The sequence below is a fragment of the Vidua chalybeata genome, chromosome 3 (assembly GCF_026979565.1).
Source record: "Vidua chalybeata isolate OUT-0048 chromosome 3, bVidCha1 merged haplotype, whole genome shotgun sequence".
Classification (NCBI taxonomy): Eukaryota; Metazoa; Chordata; class Aves; order Passeriformes; family Viduidae; genus Vidua; species Vidua chalybeata.
The window spans coordinates 68,554,052-68,580,641 of NC_071532.1; the positions used below are offsets into that span (position 1 = coordinate 68,554,052).

The 26,590-nt window shown below is 39.6% G+C and overlaps 1 protein-coding gene across 2 annotated transcripts in view; it reads left to right on the forward strand.

Moving 5' to 3' along the window:
• Positions 1–26,590, forward strand: part of SESN1 (sestrin 1) — a 78,571-nt gene that overhangs the window by 35,101 nt on the left and 16,880 nt on the right. The window contains exon 1 of one of the 2 annotated variants that reach the window (XM_053936805.1): positions 26,237–26,335. The exons of the other annotated variant lie outside the window; for it this stretch is intronic. Within the exon in view, the coding sequence (XP_053792780.1) occupies positions 26,306–26,335 (30 nt within the window). The 5' untranslated portion in view covers positions 26,237–26,305. Of the gene's footprint in view, positions 1–26,236; positions 26,336–26,590 lie in introns of those variants that run through there. 2 annotated transcript variants of the gene reach the window in all.

The following is a 26,590-nucleotide window of genomic DNA, read 5'->3' on the forward strand; positions in this document are numbered from 1 at the left end:
TTCAGTCAATCATTCATTGATTCATAATGATCTGAAAGTCCTAGGAAATGTTTAACATACTTATTTATCTAATATACTGATCTGAAGATACAGAGTATGAGTGTATTCTGTGTTTATTTTAACTTAACATATTCTGTCATGTCTTCCAAAACAGCAAAAATGTCTTAAGGTTCTCCTGTTCTGAGTAAATATCTAGTTTTGGCTCCTCTGGAATCCTGTATGTGTTGGTACAGAGTAAATCTTTCTCATTATTAAATTTTTAAGAATCCTTTCTACATTAATGTCTTAATTAAAAAAAAAAAAAAAAACTAATTATATTTAACTTAGGTTCTGTTTTCCAGCCACTTTATAATTTATTCTGACATACAAAATTTCATTATTACTATTTATTTGGGATGATATTGTGATGGAAATATTGAGACTTTAAGCCTGGGAGTTGAAAATTATAAACATGTCAAATATGCTATTTTGCTGTCACAGAAAAGATCCTGCCTGAACTGGCAGTTTTAAATTTTCTTTAGCAGACAGGTAGCATGAATTAGTTACATTGCTGAAGTCTTCTACTGAGCATCCAGTAGCAGCCTTGACAGTATTTTGGAGTGAGACTTGATGCATTACTGGCCAAAGGGAGAATTTGTTCTAGCAATGGTTGTTAGGATGGACTGGAGGTTAAATTGTTATGACAATTACCACACTTGGAAACATAATGTATTATTGGAATTTTTTTTCCCTGGTTGTTACTGTAGGGAAGGGAAAGATTCCTTTGGAACAACTTGTACAGTAATAAAATGTAAACAAAGACTGTATGTAATGTACAGGGTAGGTTTAGACTTGGATTAATCAGTACAGCAATAACAATAAAATGCTTGCTTTTTGTAATGTCCCTGACTTTGGAACTGCTTTTTCAGGCAAGTCTGAGCCTATGGAGGCACAGCAGAAAGCCTGAGGTACTATTAACTTGAAACACGTCAGGCAGCCCAGGCTAGGAGAGCAGATGAGTTTTATTTCTCTCACACATATTTCAAGCCCAGAGCCTTTTCAAGAGGCAGCTCACCATTTCTTCCCTGATGGATAGCAGTCATCTTCTTTCTGATATGTTGATTTTTCTCCTTGCATCTTTCCTTTCCATAGGATTCTTTGAGTTTTCCACTTGCCAAGTGTTAAAGCTCCTTTCTTATTTTGTGGAACCTAAGGAGTTATTTTTATATGACTGTTGCCTTTGAGGTACCTTTTTTCAGGTACCTCAGTATTCTTTCTCTCTGTCTTTGCATAGATATGGTAATTGTTTCTTCTTTTTGTCTTGAGTCCCTTCTACTGCAAAATGCACAGACTAGGAAGCATCTCACAGAAACTGAGAGAAAGAAGCGTTCAGACTTCTAGGCCAGGTTAGAGAATTGTGATAATCTATTCAGTCTTGTGTGTGTAGGTCAGAGAGTTTTGTTTCTCTCCCAGAAGCTGGATATAAGTTAAGTTTCTGAAAGGTATCTACATTTACTTAAAAATTGAAGCAATGATGTCCATTTTCTGTACTAAGAGCTTTCTGAGTCATTTTCTTGCTGCTAGAAAGTGGTACCACTGTAAGATATGTTTGTGTAATGCCAGTTTCTATTCATTGTGCTTTTCTGTGAGTTAATTTGTGAATCTGAAAAAAAAAATCTTAATTTTTTCCCCAATCTTTTTGTCTTCTTGGACATCTTAATGAGTCTTAAAGGTGTGTGTATATATAACAATATATATGTTTATATGCAAAAATATCAAGTAATCTCTCAGCCTCTGTTAATTTGCCTATAGTGAGGTTTTTAAGGTGTGTACTGAGAGGCTCCCCTTTCTTTACCAAATGGACAAGAGCCTTAAAAATCCTTCCAGTATTTTCAAGTAAATTCTGACACCAAGAAAATCATCATAAACAATCAGGTTGCCATAGTGTTTGCAGGAAAGGGAGTTGTTTGTTTTACCTGATATTTCTACTTTTATATATTTTAGCTCAAATTAGCCTTCTAGGCAGCTGAACCACAGTAACAAATACACAGTGGAGCCCAAGCTGCAGTTCCCAATGTTCCTTCTGGAGACAGTGCTTTCCAAATTACTTTCCCAAGTGTGCATGTTGATTATTTTCTTTGTCCTTATGTGCGGGATAGCTAAATTAAAATGCATTTTCACAGAACCACAGAACAGGGAAGGTAGGGAAGGTGCTGAAGAGAGCTGTTAGGTCTGTTGTGGTGCCCCAGGGAAGAAACAATTACCATATCTAAGCTGTGTATGAGAAGTCTATCTGACTTTCAAAGACTACCGGCAGCATGTGCCTTTCCTTGTTTGAACCTATTATCTGTTGGGGAAGGCAAGCTAGAAAGGATTTAGAATCTGTCCTCAACATGTGTGTCAAACTGAATTTTGCCTTTTACCCCACCACATATAATTGTCTAGGCACTTAGAAACTGCTTTGCCAATTTTTTCTCCCTTCCTTTTTTTTTTTTTAGGAATTGAAATTCAGCTGGCTGAACTGGTCCCTTTTTTGTTTCCTTCTTAGAATGAAAGCATTGTTTCTTGTTTCTCTAGTTTTTGGTACTTTGCCATCCTCCATAAAATCTTGAAAACAGCACTAGCCATTTCAGTCAATTCTGTATATATTTAAGGTGAAATATAGGTAATTTTTTTAATTGGCTAAGCTTCTTTACTTCTATCTAGACTGACTTGTGTTGATGTTGAACTTTGAGGGTTAAAAAAGGAAATTCAGGATGGCTTTGTTATGTTGCCTTTTTGTTATTTTCCATTCACTTATTATATCATCTCAGAATTTCAAAATTTTTGGGTATAATAGATGCTGAAATTCTGAGGTTTTGACAATTTTTTTTCTTTCATGAAAGTCTGTGTTCCATGATATAGCCATATGACCTTCTTTGCCTGTGTTACAACACCCTATTAGGTCTTAATTACATATGCTAGTGGGAATAGAAGCTGTACTAAATAATTCAAGTTAACAATATAGACAAAATACAATAAGCAAGTAAGGATAATATTGTTTCTAAGTGGAATAGGGACAGAAGATCCAGACAAGGATTTCTAAGATATTATCAGATTACCTTTACCTTCATAGTTTAACTCTTTAAATGGATGTTAGATGGGTTGTACTAATGTTTTCCTGGAGAAACAGAAATGTTCGCCCTTTTTTTTATTTGCCTTGAAATATTATTTAGGTCCAATGAAAGAGCAGGAAGTCAGCCATGGCTTTTGTAGCTTGTCAGGAAAATCCTTTTATTTAAAAAGTACATGTTGTGTTCACACATGCTCACAGATTTCATTATGCTTAACACAATAACTTAAAAACCAGATTTCTGAAATGCAGCCTTTTAGACACTTCTATGGAAGAAAGTCTTGTCAATTTATGACTAGCATTTAAATAGTGTAGTAGTCCCTGTATTTATCAAACAGCTTTGAATTGTTTACTAAAGCAATTTTACAATCAGATGAATTACAGAAATCTTTCAAGACAATTAATGATTTAGATTTTTTTGTTTATGCAGGCACATTTAAGAAGGTGAATCTTTAAATTTCAGGTTTTTAAAATCAGCTTTTCTTGGTAATAGAGTTTGACAATTTTTGTCTGATTAAGTTGAAAATGAAAAGAGGAATGTTCAAAGTGAGTATAAAAGTTCCATTATAAAAGAATTATTGCATCATAATAATTTAAACTATCAACAAAACTGTAAATATATTTAAGTTTTTGAGATATCACTCTGCATTTTGCCTCTAATCTTTGCAATGAATTTCTGTTTATTAAGTAAAAAAGAATGTATCTTTTTTTTAATGAAAGATGAGTGAAGCCTACCAGTGGTTCCTTCCTCACTCATTTTCTATAAATCCCCTTCTCATCCAGAATTAAATCATTTATAGCCAGTCTTTATTGTAATTTTCTCCTTTTGCTTGCCCAGATGAGTATTATTGTCTAGTAGTGAAGTCCTGTGGCCTAACACTGGACCAGAGGACCAAAGAGTCTCAAGGAAAGTGCTCGTCAACAAGGCTGACATGTAAACTGGGGGCACTTGTACTCACATGCCTTTGACACAGCTGGGCACATCAGGTCTTAGGAGGTGGGACCTGAGCAGAAACAAAAGCCAGGAATTCTACTTGTCATCATTAGGCAGGTGTGGAAAAAATATGATTTTCCTGGAAACAGGCTGATGAGCAGGGCCTTTTAGATTTTAAAGCGCAGTTCCAAAAGGAATGAGTCATGCCTGCTGGGCTGTATCCACTGTAATTTATGGCCAGAGCTGAACTTGCTGAAAATTGCAGTGTAGCTGTGCTAGTTCCCTAGAGTCTCAGGTAAACAAACCTAAATTTCTAAGCTTGTCAAATAAAACTTCCTTTACCTCTCCTATTTTTTTGAAGGGGGAAGAGCAGCACATCACACAGGTTTTCTTGGCTCCTTTAAAGACTGCTGCAGATCTGTTTAATTTTTTGTGCTAGACTCCTTGAGCAATGAAGCATATGTTTTTGTAATAACATAACCAATGTCTTCATTGGTTGTTTTGAATTGATTGTCTCCAAGTGATGTTTTGAAAAAGTATATGCATTAAAGATAAGTATTTATCATAGGAGGTATGTCCAAAGATTAATTACAGAGTACACCAAAATTTACTGGTTTGAGCTCTTATCACACAGACTATACAACAAGCAGGTTTCTTTGTTATTGAGGTTTATGATTTGTCAGTTCTATAGCTTCCTCTTTGTACCTGAAGATACCTGAAGCAGAGAGAGCCATTTCCCCTTCATGCTTTGATTACACATTTCTCGAAACCATATTACTACAGTTCAGGTAAAAATTCTGGTTTAGAAGGTGTACTACCATATTTGAGAAATAAAGGATACTCTTTCTTCAATATATAGACTTTTTGGTTGTCCAGGTAATGGCTGAATGAGTGATTCTTGGGACAGGACAGAAAAGAAACTAATTTATACTTATTGTTTGAAATTAGCATTTCAGCAAGTAATTGGCATCAGTAATCCAGCAGAATCTTTGGAGTCCAGTTACACAGAACTGTATGCTAATTTTGAATTACAAGTAAAGAACACGCAGATATTTAGATTATGCATATTTAAATTTTCTATTTTGGAGGCTAAGCTTTTCATAAATTTCTTTTCTGAAGCTGAAAAGGGACAGAGTTTAAAGTCTTGGTTGGCTCAGCTAGTATTGATCGACAGCATCAAGTGCAACTACTTTAGCTTCATACCTGTAGTTTTCATGTTTAAAGCCCAGAATTACTTGCACCTATGTCATATGGGGCTTTTGTTACACTAGTGAATTTATGAGGATGAAGAATTGGAATTGAAATTCTGTCTTTATTATAATACACTCCTACAGTGTCTCTTATCAGATCCTAATGTGCTTACACTTTCACAAGGAAACCACAGCAGTAGCTGTTCCCAAGCTGACTTGACAGTACTGCAAGAACAATGTTTGCATAGTTTTGTCAGTAGTCTGTTTTGCAAATGCTATTCCATACCTAACCATCATTAAAGTTTAAGCTGGTTTGAATCTTGATGTAAATAAATGTACACTGGGTTATAAAAGCTTCTTTTTCATTTGGTTTTATCTCTTTTTTGTTTAAGCCATTTGTAAATGGTGTTTAAAAAGATATGGACATAACTTGTGGCAGTTTAACCAAACCCATTTTAAATAAGCAGTAGCAGTTTACCTACAAGTACTGCATCTAGCTAAGGCCATGGAAAGACTGCCTTCTCAACAGATCTGGTCTCCTCTCACAGTACAGCTATCTGCTGAGCATATCTGCAGGATTGCTCACTGCTTTTGAATCCTGTTAGGTCATTGAACTCCCCAGCAGAGTAAGAATGAATTGTCCAGGATTGAGCAGCATCAGCAAAGCCATTTTAGCTGCTTGAAACCTGATACCATTTCTAGTTTTGTATGGTCGTTAGTGACGCAAACAGAGTGAAATTACAGGTATGCATCTGGGATATAACTTGACTTTCATTATGGTTGAATGTCTTCCAGGAAGTATTAGGCCTGTTTCTCATTTTAAGAGGCAGAATTTATTAGCTCTGAAATGGTGAAACACTGTCACAGTTATATGCTTTCTGCACTGAAGCTGGCTTGTGTTCAGACACCTTCTTGCACTGATGGTCTGTAGAGGTGCACTTTAGACTTTTGGACCTGGATGAATTTGCAAGCTCAGCTGTGCAACTGTAGAAAACTGGTTTTAAAAAAGCTTTGTTTGTGGACTTAAGTATATTTCCTATGGAATTATTCATATATAGTGCAAAGGCAAACAAATCATGTGGATGGAGCCCAACTACATTTTTAAGCAGAAGAGAACTCTTTGAGATGTCAACTGCAGGAAAATAATTGCCTTTCTTGATGGTAAGGTAAGCTTTCAGTTTCAGATAAGTACAGTGCTTGAGTAAATAAGATCAATTCTTTAAAGATGACAATAATAAATAGTAAGTATCAGATATTTGTAGAAAGGGATTTCACATTGAATTTGATCACATATGTAGCCTCTTTTTCCTTTATGGATTGCTATACTAATTCATATTATAATTCAATAAACAGTAGGGTTTAGTCTTTTTCCCCAGGTATTAATTTATTGTTATTATGTTGTTGCAGTTCCCAGGCATCATAATCATTGACTGTGTTTCCACTGTGGTAACTGCTCTAGCATGATATTTTCTTTTTGCTTCTCTCCAATGAGATTGTCAGCTTTTTTTAAAGTAGGAAAAAGTGTCTAAGACTTTTCATAGGAAATTATTCCATACAGACTGAAGTGCCTGATCATTGCCTCAAACTGAGCCATAATGGTGAATAAGAAGCCAGTTTAACAGAGAAGAAAACCTATCACTGATTGACAAAGCTGGAAATAGAGTGTGTGCGCATGACTACAGGCAAAATGTTTTTCTTTAAGGAGTTCTTGAAAGGAGACAGGGAGTCCTAGGTTAAATGTAGGATAAAAGAAAAGGGACATTGGGTGTTAAGAGACATACAGTTTTCCAGCCATCTTCTTTCCCTTTCTTTACTGTGCCATTGTATACACATAGGTGCAAATGTTCACACATTAGGGTAGTCCAAGGCTCCAGTGGAGGGAAGGGTGCTCCTGTCAGCTACACCACTGCCTTTCAGAGCTGCACTCAGCATTGTTTCCTCCTTTTTTTCCTGGAGGATTGATTTTTGTAGTCGCATACATTTAAAATGTCCTTGAGCCCTTTTCCCTTCTACCCTGAATTTCCTTTGTAATAGCGTTAGAAATATCCTTTCACATTGACTAAGTAAAACTCCTGCAAAAACCTACTGTTACCTATCCATTACCTACATCTTACATTGGCTGGGGTCTTGGACTTCCATACTTCTGTTTCACCTCTACCTGTGAAAACTTGAAAAAGAGTTTCCACGCATTCCTTCTTTTTATCACCTGTGACTAGTTTTTTGAAATCTGACCATCATGCATTTGGGAGAAGTCTTGTGTGGAGACTCATTGGTCCTGCTGTTGTGTGAATTTTTGTAAGTATACCGAGGGTCCTCAACAAGACTTGTTAAGCAGCTGTGTGTTTTTGTTTGCCTTTGTGTGTGCCTTGAGAGGCTTGCTGATAATCATCACTGTTCTTTGATGTGATGACATCTGTTGTGTGAGGAAAAAACTATATGGGCCTTCCAGGATGTAGGACAGGATTGCTTTCTGTTGGCAGAGTTCGTGTGAGCAGGGAATGGGGATATAATTGTAGTAAATTACTACTGAAAGAAACAATAGAGGAGAGTGCAGGTGGAAAGTTCCATCTGAACTTAAGCCATTGCTAAGGAAGCACAGAGAGGAGCCTCTCCCTGGGCCAACCAGGCAAGGGAGGGGATTGTCCCACTTTAGTCTGTGCTGCTGTGGCCTCATATTGAGTCCTGTGTGCAGTGTTGGGCACCACAATGCAAGAAGGATATGAAGCTATTAGCATCCAGAGGAGTGCCATGAGGACGGTGAAGGGTCTGGAGGGGATGCCTTATGAGGAGCTGAGATCACTTGGCTTGTTCAGTCTGGAGGAGACACCAGAACATCAACCACTACTTGTTTTCTTCAGTAACAAGGGTTGCACAGAAAAAAAGTAGAACATTTTGTCCCCATCTTCTGAGGCAAAGATGAAGTAACAAACTTGCTGTCCAAGGTCATTACTTATCTGTCTCTGAAGAAGTAATCTCTCCCTGACAGAGTAACTAATAGTGAGGCTGCTGGAGAAGGACAAGAAATTCTCAAAAAAATCAGCAAGAGCTGGCTCAAAAGTAGGGTTGAATAGAGATGGGATCTAAGCCTTTTGAACCACCCTTTGCTAATGGCATACTGCAACCAATTTTATGATAGAGTAGGAATAGACCTCTTTTAATCCCCCGTCCTCTGCAAAGCATTGTTCTAAGGTGCAGTAAGATTGTGTACAGCTGCTATTCCTAGGAGCTTCATTCCCCCGCTCTGAAAAGTTTATCACAAAACAGTTGTTCCTTAGAAATTTTAAATCACCCTGTTCTTTATCCTTGTCCCTCTATTTCTCAGTCACAAATCCACAGAAGCCATAAAAGAATTGAGAACAACAAACAATAATGCTTTGAATGCTTTGAGCCACACTTAAGTTGAAATACCTGTTGTCACTTCCATTCTGTCATGCATTATATTTGATGCTCTTTGCTTCTAGATTTGAGTTTGTTTCGCTTTATATCTGGATGAAAAGACAATTGAGCAGCTGAGTCACACTGCAGGAACATAATAAAAGTCTCTTAGCAATGTATTCTTTGAGAACTGGTGGTGTTTTAAATTATTCAGCAGTAATAGAAGATAATTTTTTATAACACTGAAGAGTCATTCTTTGTTCACTGATTGATTCAGATAATGGTAGCAGGTAAAATATAGTTCTTAATAATAATGTTACTTAAGCACTCCTTTACTTAAGGACTCATGGCACTTCTGTCAGGTTAGGCAAACATCTGTCAGGATGACAAAGCTGCATTTCATTCTACTGAAACAGGAGACTGGTCTTGAGTAGGCTTTCAGGGGTCCCATCTGTCCCTTTTCTACAGCTGGGACATTTTTCCTTGTGACTGTTTCTGAAATATTCTGCATGATGTGCTGTACAGATTTTCAAATTTCAAGGTGTATTTTTCTTTGTGGTTATGAAGATTAAAATACTGAAGAATCTGTAGTAATTTTCTGTCATTTGTCCATCAATTTTTTGCACACATCAGGTAAGCCAGGCAGAGTTCAATAACTATATCTTGAAAATAAATACCTGCTCATTTTACAAAGTTGCATCAAAAAAACTTTGGCTATTTAGCCAAAGCTGTTGGCTAAACCTCCTTATCATACCATTTTTCTTTGAAATCCCACTTAATGCAGAGTATATATCTCTAAAATAAATTGTCTGACCCCTATTTCTTCTTCTGCTCTGGTATTTGTAGCAGTGCAGCCTTTAAGGAAATAATTATTTGCTGTTTTGATGGGGAGGAAAAAAAAACAACTAAAAACATTTAGCAAACACTCTAAACTTGTTCTTTCTATTTGAATAAAAATAGTGTTGTAGCTGTTATAACAGTAAATCAGACTTGTGGGGAGAGGTGCTTGCTTTTCTTACATGAGGTCATACAATTGATAAAAGTAGATAAGCTTCTAAGCCTGATCTGAAGTAGAGCTTGCCCCCTGTAGTTTTCCAACTGCTTTAGTTGAAATAATGAAATACATTATATAAAAATAAACTTTATTTTCTTACAGGATTCTTTGGTAAATATCTTGCAAACCATAAATTTCATATAGAGTGACCTTCATACTTACTCTGATGGAATTTCTGTTCTCTAACACTGCTCCATATGAAATAGAATTCTGTTTTTAAGTATTAATAATGGAAGATGTAGTATAAGGGAGATTAAATGGTGGTAAATAGGATTTACCCTCTTCTAATCTGGACAGAACTGGTGTTTAGCTGTTTCTCCATGAGACCATGAGACAGCTGAATCTACCCATTCCTGGTTTTTAATGGTAGACCTCATGAATAACCAAAGACTTTATTTTCCTACCAGTTTGCCAACAAGTAAGAAATATTTATTGATTTAAGGACAAAGGTAACAGATATTTATAGCTTCTTTCAACAGGTTTGGACTTTTTTATCTTTCAGAATTTAAATTCAGTTGCACTGTTGTGTCCAGGAAGCTTTAAAAAGTACTTTTCCAAAATGCATTCATGGGGAGAAGTGGTCTTAATTCCAGCAGTGTGTCTTTGTTCAAATAGGCCACTGGAAGTGCCATCAGTTCTTGGCTATAATAGCAGAACACTTCCTAATGGAAATAGGAGTTGAGAAAGGAAGACTGCTGGATTTGGAAATGCTGTTTAGAAAAGTTAATCTTCAGAATATGGTATGCTAAATTACCACAATAGGAAACCCCCCTTCTTAGAAGGAATTCTTCATCTAAATTTTCTTCATGAAAAATTGGAGGGGAACCCCCAAAAGCTCTGTTTATGTTTTTCCAGGCAACAGAATAAATACTTTTCATGGAATAACCTTAAGCATGCTGAGAAGCTTGTCATATTTCTGTGGCTGAGCTGTGTTTACACAAGCTGCCTAGGTGAGATCACTTGCTTTGCAGTGTGATTGGTACATGCCATGTTATTAGCAGCTCATCTTCACAGAGATCTGGCTATTCATAAATGCCCAAATAACATCATGAGGTCACAGCGAAGGAGCCAAACTGCACCTTTTTAGACCATAATCCTCTTAGGGACGTGCATCGAGGCAGGGGAACTGTGACTGATACTCTTGATGTTTCAGTAAGGCAGCTGCCTGACTACATTCAGATGCAAGGTGGTTTTTCACTTTTTAAAGGTTCACCTCATCTTTCAGAGCTCTCACAGAAAGGCAATCCAATCCTTTTTAGTGTCATACTAAGATGGTAGGAACCCTAACAAATAGGGAGACCTGGCTGTCTTACCTATGCTGACTTTGCAGCCCAAACAGAAGAAAGTACCAAAAAACCCTCCTTTTTTCAGTAGGAACTACATAAAAGGGTGATGAGCTTTTAAGAGGGATTGGTTTTGCTAAGTTTATTTCTATATCCTCAATGAGGACCCCCTGGTTATGTCATCCAGAGTGAGGACTGGATCATGAAAACATTGTTGCAAAATGAATAGTCACAAATGTGTTTTGAGTGACAATATACTTCTTACTCTGAAGGATATAAAACCATACTTATTAAATGAAAAAGTGTATTTCCTACAGGATTTTTATCCAGGTTTATACAAACACAGCTGATTGAATAAAAGTTCATTGAATCTTCCTAGGGCAATTGTATATTGATGTTCTTCATTTCCACCCCAGATTTGCATGGAGGCAATGTACTCATAAGTATCTGTGGCTTGTTTGTTTGTTTCTTAAATATTACTTCCCAGTGGAATAGCTTTCCCCTTCTGCAAGTAATATTCTGGTTATGTTCATGAAATGGTTTCTGCAATGCCTTGGAAAAAACCAGGCTGATAAATGTCGCAGATAAGTAATTGGAATATGTTTACATCATGTTTTGTGGTTCCGCGTTGGACACACCTGAACTAGCTCCGGCAGGCTGGTACAATGAGGTGAAGGACTGTGCCAGGAGATAACCTGGGTCCCGGAGGCTGCCCAGCTTTGCTGCCGAGCACTGCACTCCTGTTAAGAGCCCTGTGCTGAAAGGGCAATGCTGCTTCCAGAGCTGGCATGTGGAACAGCTCTCTTTGGTGCTGTGTCATGGCTAAATAGTCCTTGTCCAAATCAATGGCCCAGATTCTTACAGAGCTTTTTCATAAAGCTCTTATTGTATCCTAGACAAGACCAAAGGAAGCAAATCAAATGTTAGGCTATGTTACAGGCAAGGGAAACCAAGACAAGACGTGGCATTGTACATTTTCACCTAAAATGCTCTTTGGCTTTGGCCGTTTTACAAAGGGCACGTCAGAAATAGGCAACTTCCATTACCAGAATAGGCTGGATTTTGGATAGGATGAGAAGATGAGAAAGGATAGGGGAGGGATTAAGGAATGAAAAGAGCTAGTTTTGTGTTCCTTTCTGTTGTCTTATTCTAAGAAGTGATACATAAATTAAGAGCCATTGTAAGTCTTGGGTAAAGCAGAATATTACAGGATGTTCTGGAGGCAAGAGGAAAAAAAAAAAAAAAACCTTAAAAACAAGTTCTCATCTCCCTCCTCCTCCCAGAAATCCCCACTTGCCAATCTCCATTGTCAATATTTACACTGGTTTATATTGAAAGTGTACAGTTATAAAAGTCTAACTGGGAATAGCAAGATCATCAATTACATAAAGCAAGGAAAAACCTAATCATTATAGCATGCCTGGAAAGACTCTTGCAATTTATGTGTCTCTTTGGTATCTGCTAAATGTAACTGGTGGGATGGCAAAAGGTGATTTTTAGTATACAGTTTGGGAAAATGGAGAGGGGGAGAGTGAAGGGACAGTAGAGCTCAAAGCACTTTACAAGCACTAAATAGCCCTAATGCAAAGCCCACCTCACCAGCATAAGGCAGCCTGTTTTACCCCTGCTTAGTGCCAGGAGACAGAGATAAGGTTAATCACTATGTACGGAATTCAAGGACGCAGTTTCTTTTTGCATTCTTATCTGTACAGACTTTTCAATTGACTTTTAATCCTTCTTACATAGGCTGTTTAAATCCCATCAACGCTGTTTATAAATGGAGATTTCTTTAATAACTCAGCCATACCAAAGCAGACAGTTTTCAAGTTGCTGCTGAATGCTGTTGTATTCATTAAATCTCTTGCCAGCTGGCCACTATTTCCTGCCATCTGAAAGGCTTTGATTCCCTCTTTGCTTTGGGACTTGACTGGTTTTGTTAAATCGTGTTAAGAGGTACTCCTGCATCATTTGTCACTGGCCTGTAGTGTTAATTGCAAAGTCGATGATAATTTGATATCTCTGTGATAATTAGATGCTCTGTGGAACTCTGATTTATTTGTTCTGAAGATGAAAAATAAAAGCATCTCAATTTCCTTTTTCAGATGCTATAGAGCTAATAACATACAAAGTTGTGGCTAATGCTGCAGATTTTAGAAGGAAATGTTAATAAAGTCCAGAAAGTAATATGAAGGCTAGTTTTTGTCTGTAGCTACTGCTGTATAAACTGCTGATGTAACCAGCTGGAATTGTCCCAAGTTTGGGTGAGTGTTTGTCCAAAGAGAGAAAACAAATACAGTAGCCACAGTGGAAGGAATAGATAGGCTACCAATTTATTTTCACATCAGATTTGTCTGTTTCTGTTTGCCAGCAGCTGTGCTTACTAATAAAACTTGGAAGTTCAATTCTACAAATTGAATCCATCTGAACAGATTATACAGCAAAGCTCAGACCATTGGGAAGGATTTAGTTGCATTTTGGTCATAGACTCAGGTTAACCCATGTTTTCCTTGAAGTCCCTGCCCTATCTTAAACTTCCACTATTTGAAACTTCAATGAAGTTGAATCACACCAAATTTCACCCCCTAAAAGCTGCTTTTAGTCTGAGAGAGATGGTTTCCACTAGTTCCTGATAGACTACACAGCAATTTACAAGGCTGCTGTCCTGGGTGAGGCACCATACTGGGGGGGGGGGGGGGGCTACCCTAGGCCCAAGAAGTACAGGGATGCCTTTCCCTAGGAGTCCTTGGTTCTGGATGCTCATTCTTGCTCTCATCAGTGGATCCAGTGGAGTGCAGCCTGTTTTCTTCTACTTTTACATGTGTACATGGAGAGTTTTCAACCTCTACCTTCCTAGTTCTTCCAAGGCAGAAGTAAGTTGTGTAATACAGACACAGATAGCTGAGACAAAGCCTGTATTTATTGAACTTGTGCAAGTTTCAGCTTCATAACAAGCTCAAATTTAGATAAATTCTCCTGGACTTTGTTTTTCCTGGGGCAGACCAGATATTTTCAGTCTTCAAGTGGCTTTGATAAAGAGACATCAGCAAAGTAATAATGAGCTAGAATTTTTTTTTTTTTTTTTAATAGCAGCAACCTATAGCAGAGCAGAGATGAGACTATTCCATAATGTGAAAGACTTTGCAGGTGGAGGTTTAGAGGAGAAGTGGGGACTATGGTTTTAGGGCATTGTGCTGAAACCTTGGTACACTGCTCTAGCTCCTTCTAGTTCTCATGTCGTTGAAAAGCTGAGCTAATTTGGGAAGCAGTAGGGTCAGGAGAGACTGAAAACAATAAAGCAGCAGAAAACTGGCTTTTGTGTTCTCAATTTTGAGCCTCATTTTGTTGAAGGGGCCTCCTATCAGGGAAGAACATGATGTACAAGCCTTACTGGCACATAAGAGAGGCACACATAGGTCGATATGATCTCAATGTGAAGAGTTCTTATATCTACATTAGAATCATATTTAAGCATATTTCCATTACATAAAATAGGTCATGAACCCAGGGTTCTTCTGAAATGTCTTTCACTGTGCACTCTTCTGAGTTGCCTAGTTGCGCTTGGCTGTACTAGTGAGCTTGGAAAAATACTGGGCAAAGGAAACAGTTGGAAAACTATTTCACAGTATGGAACAGACGTGCCGATTCTTGGAAATGCCACTTGGAAGTTAATTGAAAACCTTTGTAGCTTTTTTTTCCCTGGGTCTTTCTCCACCTACTTTTCACATAATTGCAATGCTGCTTTAATAAATTTTCAAATTGGTTCAAGGGCATCTAAGATGAGGCACTTTGCTTGATGTAAACTGTTGTTTTTAAGCAGCAAACCATGGAGATCAAGCACCCTTCTACCACAGGCTTTCCAGGGTGATGTACAAATACATTTATGTAATGGTTGAAGTTGTTACCAGACTAAAAATATGTGCTGTCTCTTCAGGCACTTTGCTTAAAATCTTCAAATCTAATTTGTTGACTCTAGTTGCCTTCATGTTCCAAACAATGTTTGGTTAGTTACAAGCTTTCTGAGCAACTGCCCAGTCCCTTTGCCCCCTGAGACTACTGGGAACATGGGCTAAAGGCTGTAGACAGTCTGATGAGGAAGTTCATATTAAGTCAAACACTGGGGAGCTGGGGAGCTTCTCCAACAGTTGGTGGACATTTTATATGGTGAGAGGAAGAAAACATTTAGGGAGACACTGGTATAAAATATATGGGGAGAATGGGTGCAGCTGTATTCCTTCAAATCTGATAGTGACCAAAATAGCAGGATAAATGCCAATAACATTTAGTTGATACTTTGCTAGTTAACAGAGAAAACATGAAATAAATTTGCTTTTAAAGGCTTTATTTACTGTTTGGAAACTAATGTAAGTGCTGTTGCTCTAGTCTGTCAACAAACTTCATAAAAAAACCAGTTACTATATTCTTGTATTTTATAAAAAAATTGTAACCATACTTAGTTAAGAATTTAATAGGATACTCAAATGAAAAATTCAACTCCTTTAAAATGGACAACTTCCATCAAGGAAGCTTGTCTAAAAAGGAGTGGAAAAGGCATTTACTTGCCAAGTCCAGACTTCTGTTTCTACTGCAGCTTTTTTGATATTCCTGACTTTTAAATAGACTGCAGTCTTTCCCATGCTCTAGGTGCTTGGGATTGAATGTTTTTACCTACTGTTGACTGAGAATTGTTAGCTAGTAACTCTCAATGTGAGGCTGATTGCTTTAAGACTAGCTTGGATACCACTGTGTCCAATGTTCCTTAACATTGTACTTTTAGAAAAAAAGTTTTGCATAGTGACTTGTTTGTGGTTGTTCTCTTTTTTTTTTTTTAATAGTCACATAAATGTCAACAAGCTGGCATGCAAGGCAGCATAGCAGGGTTGTAGGATAACTGTGTCCAGTACTTTTCTGTCATTCTTGTATGCAGATACCTTCTTAACTTAAACTCTCTCTTGGCCAGTGTTCTTGTGATTCCTCTATACTCAGACCTGGATTTGTGCCATCTATCCCATACGTGCTGGTTACTTATTAGCAGGCAGGCCTGTCAGTGCCTGAGGATGTCCCTCTCTTGGGAAACTTGTGGCTGGTAAGGCTTTTTCAAAACAAAGGATCATTTGTTGATATGCAGAGCAACAATTCAGAGACAAGAATACTGAGCCAAAAATCTAAATGTGTGTTTTGTTCTATGTGAACGTCTGTCTTGTTATGAGGCAAAGCAGGCAGTTGTGGGTTGGTTTTCTTCATCAGTGAGTACCCATGCAGAGAGCTAGTCTGTTTTTAGGACTTCATAAATAGGGCTGCCATTACCCACACACATTCCTGTCCCTTCCACCCCTGCCATCCCCTCCCCTCCTGGAAGATGGCATAGACAAGGAAAAAAGGGAATTTGGTCATTTGGGGCTTCTGGTAGCTGGTTACAGTCTGTAAAGTGATGGCTGCATGCATACACACAGGTGTCTGATATTTTTTGGAGCAGGTTCAGAGCTGTTACACAAATTATACTTGGGAGGTCACTGGCAGTACCCAGTGAACTAAAATGGTTCTGAATGAACTGCTGTTACATTTCATGTTTTTTTCAAAATTTGTTGATTTTACATCATCTATGCTGCCCACCTGGGCTGTGCCCACATTGCCATGCAGAAACATTCTAACCCTACCCTGTCATTTCTTTTATGGAGTTTCTCCCTGCAAATCAGCTTCCCACTTGCCTCTAGCTAATTTCTTCACTCTGCTTTCAGAGCAGCTTGTGTTTGAGGTTCAGAGCTGTTAGGAGAATTTGTCCAGTTGCTGTATCATGTGAAACTGGGCAAAGTCTTTCACTCCTAGCATACTTGCTGTGCAAGCTTATATGGGGGTTATCTTTCTTTCCTGTTCAGGTCAGCTTAGGCGTGGTCAGATGATTAATTTTGGTTGCTTGTACAAGACCATTTCCCTCAGCCAGGGCAATGTGTTGCCAGAAACAACCTGAAGTCTCAAGTGACACCAGTTTAAAACATTCCCTCCCAGCAATGTCTTGATTGTATTTCAGCAAAATAATTAGAGCAGGACAGCTATTAAGAAAGTTCCTGCCTGTGTGTGTAATGCTGCATTATTGATCTATAGCCCTGAGAAAGAATTCATTGTAGAAAATGTGGCCCTTGTACCTGAAAGAAAAACTATAGATGATTTTACAGTGTGAATTCAGGTACACAGGGTTTTATTTATTTATTCTTTCAGAGCAAAGAATCAGCCCCTTGTTGTTACAAGAGGGGGCCCTCTCATTTGCCACATTTGAACCTCCCTTTCTGGATCCTGGTTAGTACAAGTTCTACACTTCAGCTGCTGGCTGTGGACGTGCAAACACCTTGCCTTAGCAAAATGACTCCCACTAGGCTTAAGTTTAAATCTAGAGAGATGATGCAAAGGAGTTCTCTCTCATTCCTTAGCCCAAAGCCTGAATTCTGCCCTGCCAGTCAGTGCTGGTTCAAATCCTAATGCCAATCCTGACTCTGGTTTCTCTGTGAACCCCTGGTCCAGGCTCACCAGAATTATTTCTCTGGAACTCGTCTCAGTTTTGTATGTTTTAGTTATTGTGCAGTGATCCTTGACATCTCCAGACCTATGCTTTGCCAAATAACTCCTTATTTGCTGCAGCTCTGAAGAGTTGGCCTCTGGCCCTTGTTTGCTACAATCCAAATTTGGTTTAGTCTCACCCTACCAACTTCAGAAGTGTGATGGGACATATGATTTTCTTTCAAGTCACATTTCACATTAAGTTATCATTTGTTACTTGAATGAAATTTACATTTACAAAAATAATAGAATGAATTATTTTTGTGGTAGTCTCTCTCAAGAGAGGACATCTCAGGAAAATGACAAACACACCCTGATAAAGTAATCTTCTCTGCTGTTGTTAGTAATATAGGCAAGTTAGAAAATGAACCAGAGTTTTTTGCTAACATTTTAGTTTACAGGCTTCAGTGATCATTCATCAGTAGGGAAAATGTGGTCCAGTTCTGCCTAAGTTTTCTGCTCTGTTTTGCTGGTTTGGAATCCCTGCTGAGTGTCCAGAGGGCAGTTGTCATGCTGGTGAGGAGCAGAGGGTCAAGTATGGATTTGTAGCTTCACTGACAAAATGAGAAGGTGTTTGCATGCATATTAGCTTCATATCCAGATTTAAAAGCTCCTGTTTTACTCCTATCTTAATAAAATTGTGTATGTTTAGTATGGTCTGTATGCATTTTCATTTACTTACTTGTACTTTATTTACTTATTTTACATTTGAAAATTGCTATTAATCAGGCTTCAATGGTAGCTTGATTACCAGATACTTGATTACAAGATCCTTCTTTTGATAAAGAAATCTGAGAGCATTGTGTCTCCTACAGCACAGCTGCTTATATGTTTTTTGTATGTGGTTTCAGCATGTGTGAATCTGAGGGGCTACGCAGTCACTGCTGGCCTTTCCCAAGACTGACAGAATCTATCAAGGGTTTAAAATGCTGTATAGGAAGTAGGCAGGTAGGCAGTGGTAGGTAGCCTTTCATCTCTCAAAACAACAAGTGGTTGATTTAAAATTATGATTGTAACAAACAGTGGATTTAAGGCTAAGCTCCAGTACTGTGGTTAACTTAAAAAAAACAAACAAAAAAAAAAAAAAAAAAACCAAAAAAAAAAAAAAAAAAAAACAAAAAAACCTTAACAGTATTTGAACAGAAAGTGCTAGAATTGTTCTCAAGCCTGTTCCAGCTTAGTTGCCCTACAAAATATGCTTTTGAGAAGGTAGGTGGGGGAAGGTATTAACAGTTGCATGGTTTAGATGACAGTATTGCAGACAGCAATGTTACAAAGTCCAGAAGAGTATATGGGTTTATTCAGGTCCTGAGCAGCTCAGTTGCAGAAATGTCCTGTGACTTTGCAGTTGTCCTGTGGGGATCCAAAGCTTTTGTGGCCAGTGGAAAAGTGCCAAGGTGGCGGTGGCAGTAGGAGGATGATAGTCCCACAGGAGCTTGGTGCCAGGCCAGTTTGTCCCAGGGGCCTTGAGGGAGCTCTCCAAGCTCTGAAGTTCTCCAGGACTTAGAAGGATGCAGAAATGGTGCTGTGTTAAACAGGGGCACGTGTTCCGGGCCCTTGAAGCACGTGTTGGCAGAGGCACTGCAGTTTGCTGGGCTCATCAGAGCGGGTGGTGGCGGGCGCTGGTCACAGGGCAGGGGTGGCTCCTGATGGGCTGGGAGGCTTCTGCTGCCTGCTGTGTACCCCCAGCGAGTGTCAGTGACCTCTTAACTCCCCGTAAGAGGAAGAAATTACCAGTTGCTGTAAGTGGCAACATTGTAAGACCCACTGTAGCAAATGGTATCGATGCCTGAGTAGGAGACAGGCCGGATCTTTCAGGGCTTGTATCAGCAGGAAAGCAGTGCTCTTCTCAGTTCTTCTGATTTAGAAAACAAAGGCAAAAAAATTATTTGTTTCAAAAATCTTGGCCATGTCTTCTGAAAATGGGAATAATGAAGATCACAGTGCTGTCTGAATTTAAACAAAAAAGCAATAAAAATTGCCAAAAATGACAGGAAATGCATGATTCATCTGGGTATTTTTTGAGTCTCCTCATGCAGAGGTCGTAATGGTTTGTCTCTGAGAACAAAAGCAAAAAGAAACAGATCTGATATGAAAGTGACAGATCTGGTGTTATCTCCTTAACTTATAACAATCAGTTGTTGAATAGTACCTAGAGAGTGATCTGTTTTCTTAATGGCTATCATTGAATCAATGATGTGGGTTGCTCTTCTATGATGATGTTGTTTACTTTTGTACTTAACTTCTTGCCAAGATATTGTTCTAAAGGGGTTGATAAATCTTATATGATAGTATTGTACTTGGCTCCATATATTAAGTAAATAAGGAGAAAGACTCAGTAGAGGAACTTGCAAACCTCCTGACAAGATAGGTCATTACAGACAGTGCAAGGGGAATACAGCTTTATGTTTATTTGGATTTTTTTCCCTAATAAAAAACTGTGATTTTTTCCAGAATTCCCAGACTAAAAAAAAAAAAAAAAAAAAAAAAAAAAAAAAAAAAAAAAAAAGACATTATGTGGGACACAGCTAGACTGTGAAAACCGAAAATAAAAGAACTGATTTTTCTTTTTGTCTTCCTGGCTGCTGCTGTTAGGCACTCTGAGCATGTGCCTGAAAGTGGCAAGAGCAAGAAGCCACAAAACAGTTCCCCAAAGTGCAGTTACTGCCAGAAGGGTTCCTGAATCTCTAGCAGTAATTGACATTATTAGTTTAGTACTATTTCACTTCATTTATCTCATTGTAAAATCAAGCTACAGATAAATCGCTGAGTCTTGAGGTACACTAAATGGCATGACATTTTGTCATATTCCATTCTTGTTACTTGTGGTTTTGTGGGGAAAACATTGAATTTATTTAAAAAAAAAAAACAACAAGACACACACACGAAAAGAAAACACACAAAAATATCTTAGTTTTTGAATGCACTATGAGTATATATGAAATTAAGGGTTGACTTGACTTCTTAACAAAGCATTTTATAAATTTCTAGTTTGTTTCTTAGTGAAGGCTCTGCAAAAGTAAGCTTTTTGTATGTTGTACCAGCAGAATCAAGTCAGGCATGAGCCTCAGGTCAGAGTATGAAGCAATTTTCAAGAAGCACCCTTGAGCTCCTAGGAGTAAAGATGGCAAAAAGCTTCTGGTAAGATGTACTTCTGGGTTGCATGTCTGTATGTTCCAGAATATGAGAGCAGGTTTTAAATGCAGCTTCTTTATAGGACACTTGCACAGCATTTCCTGCACACTGGCTGTAACCTCACAGCAGTGCAGATCTGGGTCACTTGCTGTCATGGTCTCAAGCCAGTTCCAATAAGCCAAGTGTAACACTCCAGTACTCCTAAAGGCCTATTCTTCTTCCCATGTGCTTGCTGTTGTGTCTTATTTCTGTTTGAAGCTAGTAATGAGATACATTTTGCTGTTTTTTTCTTCTATTATTTTCATTTAAAGACTATTTCTGAGATTAAATGCAATTTAAAAGAAAAAAAAAAAAAAAAACAACAGAAGCCTTAAACTCACAGAGATTATTCAGCTGACCTTCCCTTGCTTTGAAGACATATGTTTGCATTGTGTAAAGGTTTGTTGGCAGTTGATTTCTCAGTGAGTGATAGGGACACTTCCATCCCTGCAGGACAGGCCTTCCAAGAGCATCTTTACATGGTAGTGGTGATGCAGGGTGAGACAGCATTCCAGGCAGCATAGCAAGTAAGGTTCTGAATTGTCTCACTGAATCAGTCATGAGGGTTAGGAGTTGCAGGAAGTTCCTATGGGTGAATTTTCACTCAGTGGACACATCATATTAATCTTTTTTCAGTATTCATCTAGGGGAAAAGGGACATCAGTATAAGATGGTAGAATGTATCCCAGCTTCAAGGAGCTATGAAATATGTTTGGCATTGGTGTGACCCAGCAGTTTGCTACTAAAGGAAAGAGAGGTGACCTATTTAGGCCAAACCTAAATGAGCTAAGTTTTATTTTTCTTATCTGAACTCCAAATACACTCTTTCATTAAGGTTAAACTCGTTTTGTTTAACCTTAATGCTTATTTAGTACTGAGAGACTGCAGAGTGACTGGCAGCCTGCAGCCGTTCCATTCCCCAGGGAGTGGTGACAATCTGCAGCTGGAGAGCCAATCCCCTCTCTGTACACCCTCTACTTCAGCAGTTACCTGTGAGATACCAAGGTCAGCTTTGAAACTAGCTGACACAGACTTTGATTTTGGGAGAGCTGGATCTGGGGGCACTTGTTAACCTGAGTATTCTTATGTGGTGTGTGAGTCTGGGGCCACCTCAGAACAGCAGCAGCAGAACCCACAGCCAGCCAGACAAACAACTTTGATAGGTCAGCTGCTCCCTATCAGCCTCGGAAGAGCTGCGTACCCTCATAAAAAAAGGAGAAGGATAATCTGGTAAGGCACTCTTTCAATCTTCTAAACTCTAGATATGCATCTTTAATCTACCTATTTACAGGAGTCTTAGAAACCATACTTTTGTTTTTGTGTCCTTGCCAAAGCATGAATAATCTCAAGATCTAAACTTCTTATAGCTCCCTAAATTAAACTTTGTACTTCTGCTACCTAATAACTGCAGAACAGAATGTTAAATTTGGATAAGCTGTGCTGACATTAAAAGCAAAACAACTTGTGGTTTAGAGGTGGGAGTGAGCTGTAGATATCTTAAAGGTAGAAATTACCAGAAGAAGGACTCTTTGGAGGCAGTAAGAGTCCTAAGTGATGAACCAAATAGTTCAGGAAACAAATAAAACCACTGAAGTTCTTGCAGCTTGGTGAGTTCAAGTCAGTCAATTGTGATAACAGTTCAGGTGGAACAAAGGAGACCCACAGCCTCTTGCTGCTCTGAGAGAAAAGATGGTGTCTTTGGTGGGAAACACAGTGGGCTAGGAATGAATGACCTGATTTATAATTGCTCACAAACCAGCATGATCACTTGCAAGTCATTTGTCCATTAATGCTGAAGATGTGGCCATTAAGAAAGCAGCATTTAAGCAGGGTCTAGAAATAGAAAAACAGCAATTTGCAGACAGATAAGGTTTGAAGAAAAGACAATAAATCTAATGTATGAATAGGGTAAAATGTTCGGTCTTAGCCAACCTTACAATCCTAAAGATTACAAAAGGAAAGCTTCTGTATATTGGGCTAAACTTATCTCCTGATGTGGCCAAGTGTCAGCCCTCCATTCTAATAATCAACTTGTTTTTGTTATTATTATATAGGTATCAGGTGTAGTGACATTCCTAAAGGGTTGATCCTTTTTGACAAATACAGCAAGAATTTAGATTGTGCAAAGTATACAGTTTATTCTCCTCCCTAGAACTGCGTACCAATTCTAATAATAGAATGTTGTTTTTTTTTTTTTTAATCAGACAATCAGATTAAGGTTAAATCAAGAGGAATGCTTTCAAATACTGGCCATATTTTTTTTACTTGCATGCTACAATGGTACGTTCTTCTATTTAATTTAAATTCTTTCATCACTGTAATGAATGGTTTGATTCCTGTACCATATTGTTATCATGATAAAGATTTTTGCTGTTTGAAAAATAACAAATGTATAATCAAGGGATAGAAGAGATTAAAAGACACGTAAGAAATTTGTTATGAAAAGGTTAGTGGCTGTGGACAGCAAAGAATGAGAGGAATCCAAAGGGAAATGTTCACAGTGGCCAGCATGAGGCTGCTTAGTCATTGCTGAAACACCTGGTGACATCATTAAGGCACCATATTAGGTGGAGGTAAAACTAATACAAATCAGCTCAGAGCCCCAAAGAATTACCTGGTTTTGCTTGTAAATGTTCCAGGGAAAGAATCATCTGATCATCCTCCAAGATACTAATTTGATATCCAGGGCATTGCAATAACTGGCATTTCGAGTGCTCCTGCCTGGATGGCTTTTCTATGGAAAGAATTTAAGATCTAGGTTTGCCAGTTCTTTGGAGTCATATGTTTTTGCTGAACTTAACTCAAAAAGTTGCCCTATTGGGCTGAAACAGAACTGTTTCAACTTAAAGCAGCAAAATGCTGACATTTTTGTTTGCAGGATTAGGCTTTGCACACTGTAGCTGTTTGGTCTCATTTTAGCTGCCCCAGGGCCTTTCTTTAAATGTAGCAATAAGGAAAAATTGCATTTCTGATAACCTAGAGTGCATGGATGTTAATTGCCAACCTCTATGGATATGCTTGCTATGAAAAAGTGTGCTTCCATGCTGTAGGTGGTGTTTGCTTTGAGTATATCTCACTCTTTCTGGGTGAAAGGAACTCGGTATCTATCAATATTTTCATGTTAAACATCGGTTGTGTTTTCCCATAGGAGCATTTCACTAGATCTGTTTGATTACATCGATACATGGTCAAACATACTGTTGTGTTTCCCCAGGGGAACGCTCCAGTTATGCAAACCAGACCATGGATCTGTCCCCGTGTTCCCCAGCTGCACTGCAGTTTGCACTCATCAGTACCCAAGTGAGCTCTGTGCCATATTCTGTTACGAAATTGCTCATGTAACTGGTCATACTAGCTCACAAATAGGAATAATTTCAGTCTGCAATTGTGTACTGATTTATAGATGAGCAGGGGGCTCAGGTTTGTGTGAGCTCTTTAGTTTGGAGGAGTTGCACTTTGGAAATACTTGTGTGAGGGCTGGGGTGGAAAAAGGGCTTGCAGCAGACTGGGTGATGGGATTCTGCTAAGGCAGAGGCATACCTGGGGCCTGAGCAGGGCTTGTGTACTCTGGCCATATGGGAGATCTTTTAAGTCCATTATTACTTGTTTGCTGTGGCTGTGCAACTTCCTCTTCCCCTTTGTACACAGTTTTTCTGACATGCTGTCACTGCCTCCATCTCTCCTGACAGAGAAAGCGGAGAACATGATACAATTTCCTACCTTCTGTTGTTGAGTTGGTTGTTTAAAGAGAGAGAATTTCCCTTGCATGATGCCAGAAAAGAATCTGTATCTGCCAAAGTTCTTTGTATAGGAACAACTGTTAATATAAACAGGTTTCCTCACAAATACCCAGGCAGTACAAATGACCACAAGGGGGGATAGAACCACTCTGGAAGTGAGGGAGTTCTCCTCCTCCCCCATCCCTTCTTCCAAGAGTATTAACAAATTCATTGAAGGGGATGACCATTTGTCTGTCATCCAGGGAGGCTTCTTGCATTTCAGCAAGAAGCATCCAGGGAGGCTTCTTGCATTTCAGCTTTCAGGTAATTTCTCTCCCTTTCAATAGTTTTTCTGTGTGCTAGCCAGTTCTCTGCCTCTGCTGAAAGAGGAGCCCATGCCACCTTTTTGTTATAACTTGTCCTGAAGTAAGGAAGTAAGCAGTGGGAATTAAACACTGTTCTTCATTAGTTTATTTTATTAGCTCACAAAATGGAATCTTCTCTGCCAGTATTGCATTATTCTTTCTCCATGATTCTGTTGAGCATTTTATAAAGTGCAAGTAGGTAAGGACACTCAGTTTCTTCTGGAGAAACTTAGCAGCTTCAAGCCGAGGCCCCAGGTAAGAATGGAACTGTGGAACTTGGACATCTCTAGGTAATTTAATCTTGTAACTGCTGCTGAGCCTTGAGCAGTAGAGTATCTCTTGGTTCTCCAGCATTAATTGCATGACCCAGAGGCCTGGTGGTGTTTGAAAACAGGAGAGGAAAGAAAGCCTTTAAGGCTCAGGAATTAGAGATGTGCAAAGTGCTGACTTGCATCATGTTGCCATGTTCCCCTGAGAGCACTGTCCTCAGTGTTTTCTGCATTTAGCTGCTAGGTTTGATAACAGGAACAGTTTGTGTGCAATTTTGCAGTGTTCAGTTTTACATTTAACAGAAGTGTAAAGTTCAGTGTCACGGAATTTCCTTGCTTGGTTGTTAAGATAACTTGGTACAGATCAAAACCACACAGCCTGAATTGTAGGCAGAAGCCTTCCTCCCCCAGGTGAGTATGTTTAGGGCTTCAGAGCTGTCCTGGCCCTTCTCCCATGAAAACTGCAACAGAAGATCTCCTCTTGGGGTCTACCATATTTTAGTTTAATTCAATTTATTTGAAGTAAAACTATCTAACAGAATGTAGCTTTATAGATCTTAAAATGTTGTGAAAGAAAAAAGAAGTAAAAATCACATGGGTCAGCTCAGGGACTGTTTCTTTTGAAATAACTGGTGACATAAAATCCCAGACCAAAAGAGGTGGGAGATGCGAGGCATCTGGCAGAGTTTACAGTCCTGGGGGGTCGGCAGGCACAGCACAGCCTGCTGCAAACAAAGGCCGAGTGTTTTGCTGATACGATTGCAAAACATATGTTTGCCCAGGACTGTTATGATCTTGGGAATAGGCAGGCGGCCAGATTTCTGCAGCAGCAGCAGCGCAATTAGTCACACAAATATCTGCAAAATGCGAACCTCCTGCGATTTCTCGGTTTAAAAGCCGTAATTATTTTGTTGCTTAAAGAAAAGGTAGAAACTCTTGCATAAGGAACAGGAGAGGGGAGCGGAAAGCATCGTCCCAGGAGCGTCTCTGTGCCGGGGAGGAGAGCGGAACGGAGCCGAGGGGTCCGGGGCTCGAGGCTGCCCTGCCGGGCCAGGGTGGACTGGACGGGGGCTGCCGCCTCTTGTGCCCCCGCCCGTGGCATCTGGTGCCACTCCCGGGCGCAGGGAGCAGCCGCGGGGTCGCGGCGAGCTCCGGTCCCCGGCGGGGCAGCGCCCCGGCCGCCGCTCCGCCCCTGCACCGGGCGGGCGGGACGGGGCTGGGACCGCCCCGGCGGCGCTGGGGCAGAGCCCAGCGGGGCTGCGAGAGCGGCGAGCCCGGCCCCAGCCCCGCAGCACCGGCCGGATGGTGGCGAGGCCGGGCCGGCAGCACCAGGTACCCGCGAGTGGCCGCGGTGCCCCCGCCGCCTGTCCCCGCGGCGCTGAGGCCCCCAGGGGCGGGGGTCTCTCTCCCCGGGCGCATCCCCCAGAGAAATCCCTGCTGGAAGGGGGGGGCGGGAGCCGGGCAGCCCCCTGCGGATCATCCGCGGGGCTGAGGAGGCAGCAGCGGCGTTTCCCTGCGGGCTCTTCGCTCGGAGGGTGTCGTTCGGGGTTCGCAGGTCCTCTTCAGCCGCGGGATAAGCAGCTGCTG